Source organism: Mesoplodon mirus (genome assembly GCF_964341445.2).
Source record: "Mesoplodon mirus genome assembly, chromosome: 13".
In the NCBI taxonomy this organism is placed as follows: Eukaryota; Metazoa; Chordata; class Mammalia; order Artiodactyla; family Ziphiidae; genus Mesoplodon; species Mesoplodon mirus.
In genome coordinates this window covers 65,557,306-65,573,987 of record NC_138989.1, presented here as the reverse complement: position 1 = coordinate 65,573,987, position 16,682 = coordinate 65,557,306, and the positions used below count along the sequence as shown (strand labels likewise).

General features: G+C 42.8%; 2 protein-coding genes across 3 annotated transcripts in view; both read left to right on the top strand.

Moving 5' to 3' along the window:
* The window catches only part of DYM (dymeclin), a 378,609-nt gene that overhangs the window by 113,755 nt on the left and 248,172 nt on the right, over positions 1 to 16,682 (top strand). The window lies entirely within an intron of this gene.
* LOC309815096 (polyadenylate-binding protein 4-like) lies at positions 8,125 to 10,697 on the top strand. Its single transcript, XM_082641610.1, has one exon. It carries the CDS (start codon positions 8,303 to 8,305, stop codon positions 10,283 to 10,285), a length of 1,983 nt encoding a protein of 660 aa, XP_082497736.1. The 5' UTR covers positions 8,125 to 8,302; the 3' UTR covers positions 10,286 to 10,697.

The following is a 16,682-nucleotide window of genomic DNA, read 5'->3' as shown; positions in this document are numbered from 1 at the left end:
TGTAATGTGATTGTAACTGAGTATTTAACGTTTTAAAGAGCCAAGCCTAATTGAATGTGTTCTGCCAAACTGGGCTTTCCATCACAACTACTGAGGTTTCACACGATAATTTCTGATATATGGCTTTTCCATTTGAATGAGCCATCAAAAATGTTTTTTTTTCCTTTGCTTGCAGTGGTGGGTGTCACAGCCAAATTATAAAGCCAAAGTAGTGATTATTTGTTTAGGTAAATGCTATAATAGAGAAATTAATAAAGTAGAATTTGAAGATTAAAACTCATTTCTCTCAATTGGTGTTATTGAATTCATTATGATAGGTATGGTATGAAATAGCTGTATTTTTTTTTATGTGACGGTTGTTTTTCTCTTCAGTTTTGGCTTCTTCTGGGCTGACTCATTGAGAGAAAGAAAAACTACAGTAAGCGAAAAAGTATGTGGCACTCAGAAACAGGCATAGTTGTGAAAGCATTTCTAATTAAAGCACTTTGAATTTTCAAAAAAAGAAAGTGCTTTATAAACAGTAATTACATTCTCAATTCATTTTTATTTGGAATGATCTGATAGATTTTTATATTCCAGGTGAAAGAATGACTTTTTTCTCCCCTTCTTTATTTTCAGAACTGAACTCATTTTGTGACTTTCAAAATATAGTTAATTTCAGTTTACTGTTTACTTGTAATGGTTCTTTGCAGGCATACAGTGAGCATTTATTTATTTTGGGCTGCGTTGGGTCTTTGTTGCTGTGCGTGGGCTTTCTCTACTTGCGTCGAGTGGGGGCTACACTTTGTTGCGGTGCACGGGCTTCACATTGCAGTGGCTTCTCTTGTTGCGGAGCACAGGCTTCAGTAGTTGTGTCTCGCGGGCTGTAGAGCGCAGGTTCAGTAGTTGTGGCCCACGGGCTTATTTGCTCCATGGCACATGGGATCTTCCGAGACCAGGGCTTGAACCCGTGTCCCTTGCATTGGCAGGCAGATTCTTAACCACTGTGCCACCAGGGAAGCCCCAGAGTGAGCGTTTAGATCAGTATCTACAATACAAACTGACCATATTTAGTTGTAGGGTCATAGTATAAGTTATTTTACTTTTAATTGCTCTCTGAAACAAGCATTGTTTCAGATTTTAGACTTTTAAACAATATTTATTAAAAGATAATTGTTGGAAGTGTCAAAATATAATATTGACTTGTTCTCTTTTATCCTTGTAATTTGCTGACAACCGCTCCTAAACCAGTTTCCAGAATTTTTTTTGTGTGTGTGTGTGGTACATGGGCCTCTCACTGTTGTGGCCTCTCCTGTTGTGGAGCACAGGCTCCAGACGCGCAGGCTCACGGGCCCAGCCGCTCCGTGGCATGTGGGATCTTCCCGGACCGGGGCACAAACCTGCGTCCCCTGCATTGGTAGGCTGATTCTCAACCACTGCGCCACCAGGGAAGCCCTCCAGAAATGGTTTTGAAAGTCAGCATGCCAGCCCTCTAGTCCCATTTTCTTCTTAACAGATTTGAGGGGAAGACTGAAGCTTTTTTTATGCCACAGATCATTGGGGCAATGAATTCATTCATATTCACCAGGAAGAAAATAGAATAATGCAATCAATTTCAGATGAAATCCTAGGAATAAGTTTCTAAGACTGCTATAAATGTTGTTTATTTGGCATCAACGATTTAATCTGTTTTTGAGACTCCACTAGTGTAATTTATTTTATTGTGGAATTTAAAATATTAAAAATATTTTAAATATAATATTAAAATCATGGAATTCTAATTTTGGGGACCGAATCTTATTTGAAAAATGAAGCAATTAAAGTGGATTTGCTGGAGCTTCCCTTGTGGCGCAGTGGTTGAGAGTCCACCTGCCGATGCAGGGGACATGGGTTCGTGCCCTGGTCCGGGAAGATCCCACATGCCATGGAGCAGCTGGGCCCGTGAGCCATGGCCGCTAAGCCTGCATGTCCGGAGCCTGTGCTCCGCAACGGGACAGGCCACAACAGTGAGAGGCCCGCGTACTGCAAAAAAAAAAAAAAAAAAAAAAAAAAGATGGATTTGCTTTAAAACTGTTAAATTCTATCACAGTCAATAAGTATAACTTTTATTAAGCAGCTGCTTTAAAATTTACATTAATTTCAGCATGGATGTTTGGAGTAAATGTAAAGATTAGATTTATTCAAGATTACTTGCTGACAATTTGTGAATGCTAGTAAAAACCCTCATCAATTATAGTTGGTATAGTTTTGAGACCACCTTTCACATGAATAAATAATAATTTAAAGTCTAGTGTTAGGAGTTATTCAAAGACTTCCCTCTTAGGGGCTTCCCTGGTGGCTCAGTTGTTAAGAATCCGCCTGCCCATGCAGGAGACACAGGTTCAAGCCCTGGTCCAGGAAAATCCCACAGGCTGCGGAGCAGCTAAGCCTGTGCGCCACAACTACTGAGCCTGTGCTCTAGAGCCCGCGAGCCACAACTACTGAGCCTATGCACCACAACTACTGAAGCCCACGCACCTAGAGCCCATGCTCTGCAGCAAGGGAAGCCACCGCAATGAGAAGCCCGTTTACCACAATGAAGAGTAGCCCCCGCTCGCTGCAACTAGAGAGAGCCCACGCAGAGCAACAAAGACCCAACGCAGCGAAAAATAAATAAATTAATTTTTTAAAAAACCTGAAAAACAAAGACTTCCCTTTTAAAATGTTTCTGCAACTTACTTTGAAATACATTAATAAAATAAGCTACATTGTTGGGGAATATAGGGATGCATAGAAGGATAGGGATGTTATCTCAAATATAGCAAAGCAAAATGTTAATGTGAAATCTAGGTGGTGAGTATATGGGTATTCACTTTATAATTCTCTCAGCTTTTCTGGATGTTTGACAGTTTTCATAATAAAATGTTGGGGGAAAACCAGAAGCACTGTGAGGATGAATTAGTGTTGTAAATTTCAGTTTGTCCATTAAAAAGCTGTCTCTTAACTTCTAACCCTTCCAGAGTTGCTAGGTAAGATTCTGAAGAACGTGGGGGTCTGGCCAGACCTGGACTCGAACCTTTACTGCAATCTGGTTAGCTCTGTAACCTTGTGAAAGTTTTGTATCCTCTCCAAGCCTTTTCCCATCTGTAAAAATGGAGTGATGATTCCTTGCAGGATTTTGATACATGTCTATTTTTCTCTTGTACTTTTCCAGACTGTGGTCCTTGAAGGCCCATCAAATCCAACTGGATGGAATGGTGGAGAGAGAGAGGGAGTTACTACTCATTGTGCTGCCCAGCAGCCTCCAGAGTCAATTCTGCGAGGCCATAGGGGTCCCATACTTTACAGAGGCTAGGCAAAGGAACGGGAGGGGGAGAGAAGCAGCTAGCCATCCTTACCAGCTCATGGATTGGAAGAGAATATAGCTTTTGGCATCAGATAGATCTGAGCTGGAAACCAGGCTCTGGCTTCTATTAGTTTTGTTTAAGTTACTTCACTGAATCCTAATTTTCTCATTTTAAAAGTGGAACTTAGAATATCTTTACCTATGGGCTTTTGTTACATTTAAATAACATACCACAAGTAGTGAATAAATGTCTAGAACATGGTAAATACTGAAAACAAATACTAGCTACCCTTGCCTGCCTCATCTTTCCCCCCCCGACCTGTGTCACTTTCTGTTGTTTTCCAAACACCTTACATAATTTTATCTTACATGTTTCATGTTCCCTTAGCCTTTGTGCTTACAAAATTAAGGCAATCTCCCCCTCTGTTCTAGATTACGAAAAGGGAAGATAAACACAGATTGACCAGGAGCCTCCTTAGTGTCCTTAACCATAACTTCATCAAATTGAAAGCCTTGCTTAGCTATCAGTACCATTTTTCAGGCCAATTGAGTGGTGCAAAAGCAAGCCAAGTTCAGCTAATTTTGCAATTTAAAATGTCACAAGTTACTGAATCATATATTTTCATAGTCTGACATGTATTTTATTTTCTGTGGCTCCTGATGCTGTGGATTGAGGGTAAATGTTGAAAAGTTTTAAACTTGTCTTTTCACAACTTATTCTAATAATACTTCCTGTGCCTCTTTGTAGTTAGTCAGTTCTCAACCCCCAGTTTCTTTATTTTAGAAAGTGTACACAGATTAACAGATAATTAGCTTTAAGAGAGGAGATTTTTTCAGTCGTAATTATTCCAAAGTATAAAGCGTTCCAGGAATATTTCTAAAAGTACAAATAGTTTTGCCTGCTTACGCATCTCTATTGCTCAACAGGTAGTGCTGCGTGAGTAAAATAGCAATTTGTGGCTTTACCTATTTGTTTGTTTTTAAAGATCATTTCTAGACAGTTCCAGTTTGCTTTCAGTTTCCTATTCTTGTTTGCCATCCCCACCCCCACCCCCAGTATTGTTCTTCCCTGTCTTCTTTGCTCTTAGCTTTCTAGCCACTGCATTCCCTGGCCTTAGTTTGCTGTTTGTGGCCCTGACATGAACAGCTGCTTCCATCTTGGAGTTGCCAGTGCTAGGAGCAGTGATGGCTACAGGAGAAACCACGTGGTCCTGAGCTTGGGAACCTTGGAGCAAGGGTCTGAGGTGGTCGGCGTAGGCTTGAGCAGAGTCAGCTGGAGTCAAGAATTAGAAATACTGTAGTGTAGAGAGGGGTGGGATCTGTGCTGGGCGGCCCCAGTTCTTGAACTGTTGTAGGACTCTCCGTTACCTAACTACTGCCCCTCGCTAGACTGGGAGGAAAGTCTTATGAGCAGGAATTACTTGTTGTTCAAACCTGTATCCTCAGCACATTAGCAGAGGGCCTGGGTTGTGGGAGATACTAATTACTTGTTGAATGAGTGAATGTCATGTAGTCTCTGAAAATTATATGACTGGTCTGTAAAACCTGGATGACTGCGGCCTAGAAAAGTACCATTGTAAAGAGGTAATTGTTCTGCTAAAGATTTTTGAAATTTTTCCATTTTTAGCCCTGCTTCTAACTCCTGCCCCCAATCCATATACCTTCTCTAATTCTAGACCCTTGCTAAAGATCTACTGTATAAATGGACACTCTCCTTTCATTATAGCTCCTGCTATGAGAATTTCTGTCTGTGTCTTCTTCCGCTGTGTTCACTGTTAACTTTCTACCAGAAATTTGTTAAAATCTTTCAGCTACTTATGGCCCTATTCCCTTTATGGTTGTGGATTTATACTTTTAATTACTCCTTTACATTTCATTTTTTAAAAAATTAATAGACTTTATTATTATTTTTGGAGTGGTTTTAGTTTCCAGAAAACTGAGCAGAAAATACAGAGTTTCTACTACCTCCCTTTCCTCCCTCCCCAGTTTCATACATTTTTTTATTTAAAAAATACAAATATGATATTTTTAGCAATTTAGGTTATTTTGTTGTCTTAACACTTTCATTGTATTTTTTTTAAGGTTCATTCATGTTATAACATGTATCAGTACCTCATTCCTTTTTATGGCTGAATAATATTCCATTGTATGGATGTACCATGAAATTTACAACTATTTGAGTGATGTCAATTAAGTCAAATAGCTTTATTTTTTTAATATTTATTTATTTATTTGGCTGCATCAGGTCTTAGTTGCAGCATGTGGGATCTTTGTTGCGGCATGCGGGGTCTTTTTCAGCGTGTGGGCTCTTTGTTGCAGCATGCTGGCTCTCTAGTTGTGGCATGCAGGCTCTAGAGCGTGTGGCTTAGTTGCCGTGTGGCATGTGGGATCTTAATTCCCTGACCAGGCATTGAACCCGCATCCCCTACATTGGAAGGCAGATTCTTAACCACTCAACCACCAGGGAAGTCCCACTTTCATTGTATTTTTTAAAGAAAATACTTGATTCAAGTTTTTTCTCCCATAGACTGGTTTTCTTCAATAACAATCAGAGCATTGACATGTAGGGTTCCAATTGCATGATTACTACTGAGTGATGTTTTGAGATTATCAGTGATTATATGGACATTTTGGTACAACAAAATGACATGATATATCCGTTTGTTTTTAAATTTTATTTGCATGTTTAAAATCCTGGCAGAATTAGATAAAATTGGGCTGATTATTTGAAATGTGTTTATTTTGAGAAATTTTTAAAAATAACCTTTCGATTTTTCACATAGTCAGTGTGGCAACAGCTTAATTTAAGTAATCAGACCATAAATGTTGATAGTTTTTCCATAATGGACAGTGATTGGTGGAGAGTGGGGGAATTCTCTGCAAAGAACATCACATTTTCTCATAGTAAAGAAAATTTAGTATTTAAGAAATCTATTACATTTTCTTACTACAGATGTTGGTATACCTTTTTCCCCCCACACCTGGTGAGCAGTCAACTATAATTCTGTTAGATAAAAATACCCTTCAGTATTTTTTTGCATGGGAGTGTAAATTTATGGAGCCTAAAACTGTATGTCAAATGACCAAAGAAATAAGCAATGTTAATAAACATTATTACGACACATAACAGGAGTTAGCCAATCAGGAGAAGAGACTAGTAAGTTGCTTTGGGATGCTTGGGATACTTTCCAGAGATGTACAAAGGATAGGGTATGAATATCTTAATTCACCCTGCTGGTCCTGTGTGGAGCTAGGTGCTGCTTATTAGACTGTAGATGTAGTTTTACCCTTATTTTGCACGAAGTGAAAGTGAATTAAATTTGTTTCAAAATCAGACATATATGAAAGTAGGTACAATTGCAGCCAGTAACTTTCAGAGGTATAACACTGGAGATGAATGTTATATTTTAAATTATGAAAGAAGGCGTTGGTACACCAGTGGGAACTCTGACAACTCTGCTAAGAGTGTAATTAGGTATAGCTACTTTGGAATATATTTGGCCATTATTTAGTGACACTGAATATGAACGTACCCTGTACCCCAGCAGCTCCATTCTTAGGTATATGTCCTAAAGGAACCTGCACACCTGAGTGCAAGAAAACATGAGGAAAGGTTCGTAGCAGCATTGTTTATAATCGTCTCCAACTGGAAACACGTCAGATGACCATCAAGAGTGAGATGGATGAAGAGTATTATGTTCATGACATGCGGCTGAAGGGACTGCAGCTCCCCATGTAAACTGATGACCCTTAGAACACCACATGGCATGAAAGAAACAAGTTAAAACATACAGTATGAAAGTTCAAAAGTAGGCAAAACTACACCAAAAAGCCAGGCAAAACTAAACTACATTGTTTAGAGTTTGGTCTGTAGGTGTTTGAATCTATAAAGAAAAGCAAGGAAATGATTATTGTAAACTTGTATAATAATATTTGATAAGGGCGCGGCTATGCCGGGACGCTCTCGCGTGGCCGCCCCGCCTCGGGCCCCCGGGCCGAGTGGGCGGGCACGACTGCGCCGAGGTCGCGAGGCGCCCTTCGACCAGCAGCCCCCGGGGCAGGTGGGTATAAATGGGGCGGTGGCTCCCCCGGCCGCCTCTCTCCGCCCCGGGTCGCCACAGCCTCCGCCGCTTTCGGGCCTAGCAGCCTGAAGGGAAAAAAAGAAAAAGATTAAAAAAAAAACCCCGAAAACGCTTTAAAATCTTAAAAAAAAGAAAGAAAGAAAAAAAAGAGCGACTCCTCCTCGGAGAACCCACGGGGAAGTCACTTTTGCACGCTTCCGGCCTGCCCGACGCCGCCGTCACCGTCGCCGCTGCCGCCGCACCTGGGCGTTCTTCGGTCCCCGTCCGTCGGTCTGGTGGTGAGCCGCTCGCGTGCCCGCGTCCACGCGCCTCAGCCCGCCGCTCGGCCGCGCCGCGTGGCAGCCCCGCGCCCGCCGCCCTCGCCCCCCGCGCGCCAGCCTCCGCGCTCAACGTGTCCGCGCTGCCCTTCGCCGGCCCGGCGTGGGAGGCGGTTGCGCGCTCCGGCCGCGCGGGGCTTGCCGAGTCGGCACCGACAAATATTTGGTTTCCCTCTTCCCCAGGTTGCTGTAATCTTAAACCGCCGGGAGCCCGAGGCCTATATTTATAGAGAAACGCACGTTCCGGAGGCCGCCGTGGGCACCACTGGGTTGCCTCGGGAAGAATTTTTGTAATTTGGAGGACAGTCCCTGTTTTCATTGTTTTCATTTTTTGAAATTGGGAGCTTCCAGACCAGGACAGCTGAAAATTAACAAACTGCCAGGGAGGGCCATATTGTTTTTGAGAGCCTTTTGTCTGTGGTTGGGCAGTCTCGTCCGAGCCGTCGCCGCACTCCTCTCCGGCCCTCGGAGCCGACTCCAGCTTCTCTGAGCTTCACTGCCACCTGTGGGCCGCGGCTCGGAGCGGAGCCCCTTTTGTCCTGTGTGGCCCCCCCCAAGAAGTCCTCCTGGCGGGGCTCCGGGTACTGGGGGCTGGGGAGATGAACGCTGCGGCCAGCAGCTACCCCATGGCCTCCCTGTACGTGGGTGACCTGCACTCGGACGTCACCGAGGCCATGCTGTACGAAAAGTTCAGTCCTGCGGGGCCTGTGCTGTCCATCCGGGTCTGCCGCGACATGATCACCCGCCGCTCCCTGGGTTATGCCTACGTCAACTTCCAGCAGCCGGCTGACGCTGAGCGGGCCTTGGATACCATGAACTTTGATGTGATTGAGGGAAAGCCAATCCGAATCATGTGGTCTCAGAGGGATCCCTCTTTGAGAAAATCTGGCGTGGGAAATGTCTTCATCAAGAACCTGGACAAATCTATAGATAACAAGGCACTTTATGATACTTTTTCTGCTTTTGGAAACATTCTGTCCTGCAAGGTGGTGTGTGATGAGAACGGCTCTAAGGGTTATGCCTTTGTCCACTTCGAGACCCAGGAGGCTGCCGACAAGGCCATCGAGAAGATGAATGGCATGCTCCTCAATGACCACAAGGTATTTGTGGGCAGATTCAAGTCTAGAAAAGAGCGGGAAGCTGAGCTTGGAGCCAAAGCTAAGGAATTTACCAACGTTTATATCAAAAACTTTGGGAAAGAGGTGGATGATGAGAGTCTGAAAGAGCTATTCAGCCAGTTTGGTAAGACTCTAAGTGTCAAGGTGATGAGAGATCCCAGTGGGAAATCCAAAGGCTTTGGCTTTGTGAGTTACGAAAAACACGAGGATGCCAATAAGGCCGTGGAGGAGATGAATGGAAAAGAAATCAGTGGGAAAGTCATTTTCGTCGGCCGTGCACAGAAGAAAGTGGAACGGCAGGCTGAGTTAAAGCGAAAATTTGAACAGCTGAAACAGGAGAGAATTAGTCGGTATCAGGGGGTGAACCTCTACATTAAGAACTTGGATGACACCATTGATGATGAGAAGTTAAGGAAAGAGTTTTCTCGTTTTGGATCAATCACCAGTGCTAAGGTGATGCTGGAGGATGGGAGAAGCAAAGGGTTTGGCTTTGTCTGCTTCTCATCCCCTGAAGAGGCAACCAGAGCAGTCACGGAGATGAACGGACGCATCGTGGGCTCCAAGCCACTGTATATCGCCGTGGCCCAGAGAAGAGAAGAGAGAAAGGCTCAGCTGACCAACCAGTATAGGCAGCGGGTGGCCGGGATGAGAGCGCTCCGCGCCAGTGCCATCTTAAATCAGTTCCAGCCTGCAGCTGGGGGCTACTTTGTGCTAGCAGTTCCACAGGCTCAGAGAAGACCTCCATATTACACACCTAACCAGTTAGCACAGATGAGGCCTAATCCACGCTGGCAGCAAGGTGGGAGACCTCAAGGCTTCCAAGGAATGCCAAGTGCTATACGCCAGTCTGGGCCTCGTCCAGCTCTTCGCCATCTGGCTCCAACTGGTAATGCTCCGGCCTCTCGTGGCCTCCCTACTACCGCTCAGAGAGTCGGGTCTGAGTGCCCGGACCGCTTGGCTATGGACTTTGGTGGGGCTGGTGCTGCCCAGCAAGGGCTGACTGACAGCTGCCAGTCTGGAGGTGTTCCCACAGCTGTGCAGAGCCTAGCGCCTCGTGCCGCTGTTGCTGCCGCTGCTCCCCGGGCTGTTGCACCTTACAGGTACGCCTCCAGTGTCCGCAGCCCTCACCCCGCCATCCAGCCCCTGCAGGCACCCCAGCCTGCGGTCCACGTGCAGGGGCAGGAGCCGCTGACCGCCTCCATGCTGGCCGCAGCACCCCCGCAGGAACAGAAACAGATGCTGGGTGAACGTTTGTTCCCGCTCATCCAGACGATGAACTCAAACCTGGCTGGGAAGATTACGGGGATGCTGCTGGAGATTGACAACTCGGAGCTGCTGCACATGCTGGAGTCCCCCGAGTCTCTCCGCTCCAAGGTGGATGAAACTGTGGCGGTCCTGCAGGCTCATCACGCCAAGAAAGAAGCTGCCCAGAAGGTGGGCGCTGTTGCTGCTGCTACCTCTTAGACAAGGACAAACCGATCCAAAAGCCAAATAAACCCTCATGGAATTCAGCTCAGGGTTTGAAGACGTCCTAGCTTGTCCTATGGACCTCAACACCAAGAACCACAAATTGCAAATTTAATAGGTCATTTTGTATCAAAAGGTCCATTATGAAGCACCTAGAATTTTTCAATTAAAAGAATATATTCTCTGGGTTCTGATATGGCCCAAACAGTGTTATGTTAACTTTTTTTTTCTATTGTGAGTTTTGATTTCCGCACCCCCCCCCGAAACTGGTTTTATTTGATGTACCCAAGTCTTAAGTTTCTCAATAAAGAAAAAATCTGCATAAAAAAATATTTGATAAGGAGTGAACTACCTGTCCTCCTCGATTTACCGTGGGTGATAGCAGTGTGTAAGAGTTTTATTCTTCAGACGCCTTTGGTTTGCAGTCTTATATTAATTTATTACTTGCTCTTGTTCATTACTTTTATTTTTGTCCTTCCTGCCTTATAATCATATTATCCTTTCAACATATTCATCACTTGAAATGCCTACACAGAACACTTCCTCCTCTCGTATATTCAATATAGTGGATCTCTGGTTCTTTGAAATGTTTTGATATAATTTACAAACTTAGATTCTCTTATGTCTTGGTGTTGCGTGCATCCATGGTGGTTCTCCTGTACACTGAACCATTTCTGTTGTCCCCCTGATGCCTGGACACTGAAGGTCCATGCCCTTCAGATGGGGTTTTGTTTCAACCCTCTTCTGCATGCATGGGTTCAAGTTACACCAATATGTACTTTATTCTTCAGGGAGATTTCTGTTTTGCAGGTGTTTCTTAGCATGTTTCCCCATTTTGTCATCCTAAGGAGCCTTTTTATTTTTACTTTTAGTTTTTTTGTAGTATTTCTTTTTAAAAATATTTATTTATTTATTTGGCTGTGCTGGGTCTTAGTTGTAGCATGTGGGATCTGTAGTCACAGCGTGCGGGATCTTTAGTTGCGGCACGTGGGCTCTTTTAGTTGTGGCATGTGGGAGTGAACCTGGGCCCCCTGCATTGGGAGCACAGGGTCTTAACCACTAGACCACCAGGGAAGTCCCAGGAACCTTGTTAGACTGGTTTTTCTTAATTGCCACTGCCACTCCCAAAGGAAAATTAAAACTACAAATATACTGTATATCTGTTTATGTACTATATATGTCTGCTTCATACATAAAAAGAGGGTTTTTATATTTTGCTCTCTTCCGAATCAGGTTTTCAAAGTTTTTCCCCTTGAGATGATATTGCCAACTTTGCAATGCGTAATGTAAGCAAAAGTCTGCAGCCCTCCACTTAGGCTGAGCCAAATTCCTCCCTATGCTTTTTACTGCTGGAATGCATTTTCTCTTCTTTCATGTTCTTTCTATCTGGCTGGGCCATAACTCTCATAGATATTTAAATGATTTACAATTTGATCTGCATTTCCCTCATGCCCTTGTCACGCTCTGCAGTCACAACACTAACTGATGCTAATGGCAGTATAGTTTTAAGCATCCTGTCTTGTTCATGTAACATTATGTTGTATTTTCCATACCATTAATATTTCTTCATAAATACAATTTTAATCACGTATCATATGGATTCACCTTAATCAGTTAAAATGATTAGTCATTTTGGTGGTTTCCACTGTTTTGTTATTCCAGATAACACCCTAATGAATATCTTTATACAATATGTTGCAAGAGACCCTGCTGGCTCCACCACAGTAGGAGCCTTACTACCTGAGCAGGAAGCCATTGGAATCCTGATTGAATCTGCTAGAGATCCCCCCAGAAGCTGAAGGAAAAATGGCTTCTCTGTTCTCACACCCCACCCTACCCCCAACCCAGTGTCTCCGATTCTCTGCCCTAATCTGAAGCCAGCAGGCAGAGAAGTTTGGAAAATATAGTTTGCAGGTTTCTAGCCCCCTGCACTGCAGATCATAGATGGGAGGGGTGTGGAAATGGCTAGTACTGTGGCCTTATTTTACAGAGGTTATGTAATTCTCGTAAAGTCACACAGCTAGTAGAAATCATATGTGGCTGTCTTTCTCCATACTGTATGCTGTATGTATGTAAGATACATACAAGTGTGAGTGTGTGTTTATAAAGTCTTAAATATTATCACACAGGGGGCACTAGAAGTTATGAAAAATTTTAAAACTAAGATTAGCTATAATTCTACCACCGTAACAAATCAACTGTTTCCATTTTTTCATTCTTTTTCCAGTGCTTGTCCCTATGTATAGGTATATACTTACAGCAAATTAAATAGTAAAGTAGGAAGCATTTAAAACGTGCAAATAATAATCAAGTTTTATCTTGTTATTGGGGTTATGAAAATAAAATAGTATATTACTATGTATTTGAAAAGTTTGAGCCCTAATCAAGAAAGGTGTGGTTGAAATCCAAGCTCTTACTTTTGTTAATTTCAGTTCCTGACTTGGTCAAATCAGGAGAGCAGGCAAATTTTTGCTGTAAAGCAGCTAAAATTACTTACCTCCTTCTTTTGGCTGTATGGTTAATAGCTCATGTTTTGAGGTATCCGGTTGCTAGTATTCAAAGGGAAGACGTCATGGTAAGACTACCAATACTTCTGCCAGTTCTCATGTTGTTCATAAAACTCACTGGTTTATCTGGGCACAGTTGTTTCCCTGAGCAAAAGTAAAGACAGGGCTCTAAAGACAGGGGACCTGAGGCCAAGTTCCATCATCTCAAGTAGAAGGGATATATTTTGGAGACATTGCAAAGGGTTTATTCATATGTGTCATGATGATGACTGCTAGTTTGTCTCCTCCCCCATTTTAGCTGACTGCATGGATGCCAAGAATAGGTTATATTTCTCAGTCCTCTTTTCAACCATATATGATCTATATTTTGGCCAAGGGAATGTAAGCAGAAGTGGTATGGGCAAACCTGCAGGTAGAGTTCTCAAAGGAAGTGCATGTCCTCATCTCTGTCTGCTGACTTGAATGAAAATGTGATGGCTGGAGCTGGATGAGCCACATTTACCGTGAGTAAATTTAGAAGTGGAGACTGTACACAGTGAAGCAAGAAGAGAAAAGGAGCCTGGCCTTTAAATATCATGGAGTAATGGGCAAGCTCTACTACACGTACTTTTGGACTTCCTTTGAAGCCATAATTAATGCAGGTCTGTTACTTGTAACTCACCCTAATCCTGACTTATACTTGGTTGATAAGGTATAGTGGATGAAGACGAGGCAGTAATATAATAAAGTAGCTTTCTAGGGCAGGTTATTTGTAGGAGTTATCAGCATAATCTCACAGAGACCGGAAGACGGTGGGATGAGGCAGAACCTGGTACTTCTCCCTCTCTGCATACCAGATTTTGTCCTCAGTCCCCCAGCATTTTTGTTATACTCTTCACAAAATACAACATTTAGGTTCAGAGTAAAAGAAACAACAACAAAAACGGTGAATTACACAAATAATCTTTTTTTGTTGTTGTTGAATTCTGCCAATCATAGTAATTTACACATTGAGAAAACCATTAGAGCCGTTAACCGTGCTTTTTCAGCCAGCCCATAAAAGCTGAGGCAAATGAGTCATAACCTTAAAGATGTAGGAGTTTGTCAGAAGCCTCTTAGCAATGCTCAGGTTTCATATTTTATCTTGTAAATTAATGCACATTTTAAGTTCTACTTCAGTAATCATATCCACGTTTGTTTTATTACTATTAAGATGGCATTACCTGACAGTCCAGTGACTTAATTAACTTTCTAGAAATCTTAGTGTAAGATTAGTGATCCAGGAAAAAGTATCATGTTTGTTTTCTGACCTTGCTTATTCCTGCCACATCACGGATTGTCCCCAAAAGTTCATGCATACCTGTTGGAGAAATAGCATATGTATCATTTGAGCCTAATGGGGTTTCTTAGCTAACTGGATTTTTTTTTCTTTCTTTCTTCTCTGAGTGGTGTGATATATTGCAAAAAGCCTGAAACCTGGATTTAAGCCTGCTAGTTTTGTGACCTTGGGGGTAGTGATTGGGATCATTAAATTTCTACTTTCTGGTAGCTTTTGTGATCTGCAGATCTTCAGATAAATCTTCAGATTTATCGTCCAGTTCACTAATTCTCTTTCCAGTTGTATCTGATCCATGAAATTGTTTCACTGACATTTTCTAATGTTTGAATTATAGGTGCAGTAAAGTACAAAATCTTAAATGTACAACTTTATGCAGATTTAAGTGAGAGGTTGATTAAGGAGAGGCCTTAGAAATGACTGTTGGAATCTGGTAAGATGGAAGTTGTTGGTTACTTTGTCAAGAATCATTTAGGTGGAATGGTGTTTAGGAAGCTAATTAGGGTGGGTTGAGGGGAGAATGAGAGTCAGAGAACAGGCAGAAAAATAGGGCAGCCACTGGAAGGGGACATGGATTCTAGGGAGGTTTTATTTTTTTATTTTTGGCTGGGAAATGGCGCAGCATGTTTACATACTGTGGTAGGAATGATTCATTCCAATTCTGTAAATATTACTAAATGCCTGCATTCATAGAACTTACATTCTATTACAGATGGAGAAATTCTTATTCATAAAGATTGGAGAAGGGATAGTTCACTCCTTTATAACAGGAGTGAAGGCAGAGCATGTACATGTTGATGCAGGTGGGTTTGTGGATTTTAAAGTAGAAAGGGTAATTATCTGATAGACTCTATTGAGAGTCAGCTGAGCATGAAGATTGGGGATTGGTGTTGGAAGTTTACCAAGAGAGAGCTGTAGGAGAGTTAATTCCCCTGGGACACTAGAGAAGCATAATAGGATTGCCAGACAGAGCTGAGGGCCCACTTGAAATTTATGGGGATGAACTTAAAAGCAGTCAGAATGGTTGTATGTTGTTCTTCAGTTATGTATAGCTGCTTTGGAACATGGAGTAGTTAGAGAATTGGATTTAACCAAGGCTGGAGCTTTGCTAGGCAGTTATAATGGAGGAAAGCAGGAGTGTGAGGGAGTTGGGAAGGAGGAAGCAAGGGAGTGACCCTGATGCTGATCCACTGAACCCTAGCTGGGTTAGGAGGGGGTGGTGGTAGACAATGAAAAAGTGGTAGAGAGAGAGCCAACCAGGTCAAAAATTGTTTGAGTCGGGTACTAGAGGAAATGGTCTGGAAAGCTGGGCGGTGGTGGTATTCAGAGAGTGGAATATGTGAATTCAGAATTGTGGTGGTAGTGCAATTTTTAGCAAAGAGAACGTGCAACCAGGGCATGACCATGGGAATGGGTAGTTGGGGTAGGTTAGAGGAAGTGGACAAGCAGATCAAGGCCTTAGAGACCATATTTTTGGGTGGCTTGAATATGAGTATGTTGCTATTTTAAAAATGAGGCCTGGAGTAGTGTGGAGGGGCAGACAGTGAAGCAGGTGCTCAGATGATTAGAAAATGAGCAGGAGCGACAGTGCTGTCTATAAATGACTGTAGCAAGAAGCACTGATGGGTAGTATAGTCTGATGGGATGTTTCAGGGCAACTGGGATGTCAGGAGAAATAGTTTGGAAGCTGTACTGCTTCTCTGTGGTACATGGGTTGTGGAGAGAGAAAAACAAGTCACCACTTATAAAGGCTCCAGAGAAAGAACTGTTCTCAGGGGACACCCAGGTTTCTGTTAGACCAGGGGCAAAGAGGTTAAGCTTGAAAATATTGAGGATTTTTTCTGATGAAATATGTGAGTTCCAGAGGGGATGGGGAGAGCTATGGGAGACTGTGTTAGTTTAGGGGCTGTACTGAATCATACGGCCTTGGGCCAGGGTATGTAGCAGCTTTAGTCCTCTTTGCTGATCAAGGTAAACAGGGATATAAGGCATAATTATAATTAGCCCTGATGATCCTTTAGGGGAAGGTAGGTAGTAATTCTAATTATAGCTTTGGACAGTTTGTCATGGTGAGGCTTTTGGCCTCATGGCCTGAAAAGGAGGTGTCTTACTGAAGGATTCAGAGCTCCGTGAACCTCCCTTACATCCCGCTGGTTGATTGTGTCCTGGTAGGGGAAAGGGTATCTTATTAGTAGTGTGGTCTTAATAGTTATGCATCCTTGTATTGTGTAGGGTTAACTAGAGAATCTACAATCATCTTAACTGCTCATTTTGAAGCTAATTTAACTGAAATTTATGACTTAAAAAGCTTGAAATGCATCAGTGGAAGACCATGACCAATTCAGAACAAAATGGATAACAGAACTTCCTTCTCCCGAGCTGCCGGAATTCCAGGCACCTGTGATATGTATGTCTGCGTGCGTGTTTGTGCACAGGGAGTTTTGCAGCAGAAACAAGCATTGCACAGCAGCCAGACTTTTTGATAGGAGACTGAGTTATTAGGATCTCCTGTAAACTCTAGTTTTTTCTAGGTTTATGAAAATACAATATCCCATAACTGATTTAGTGAGTT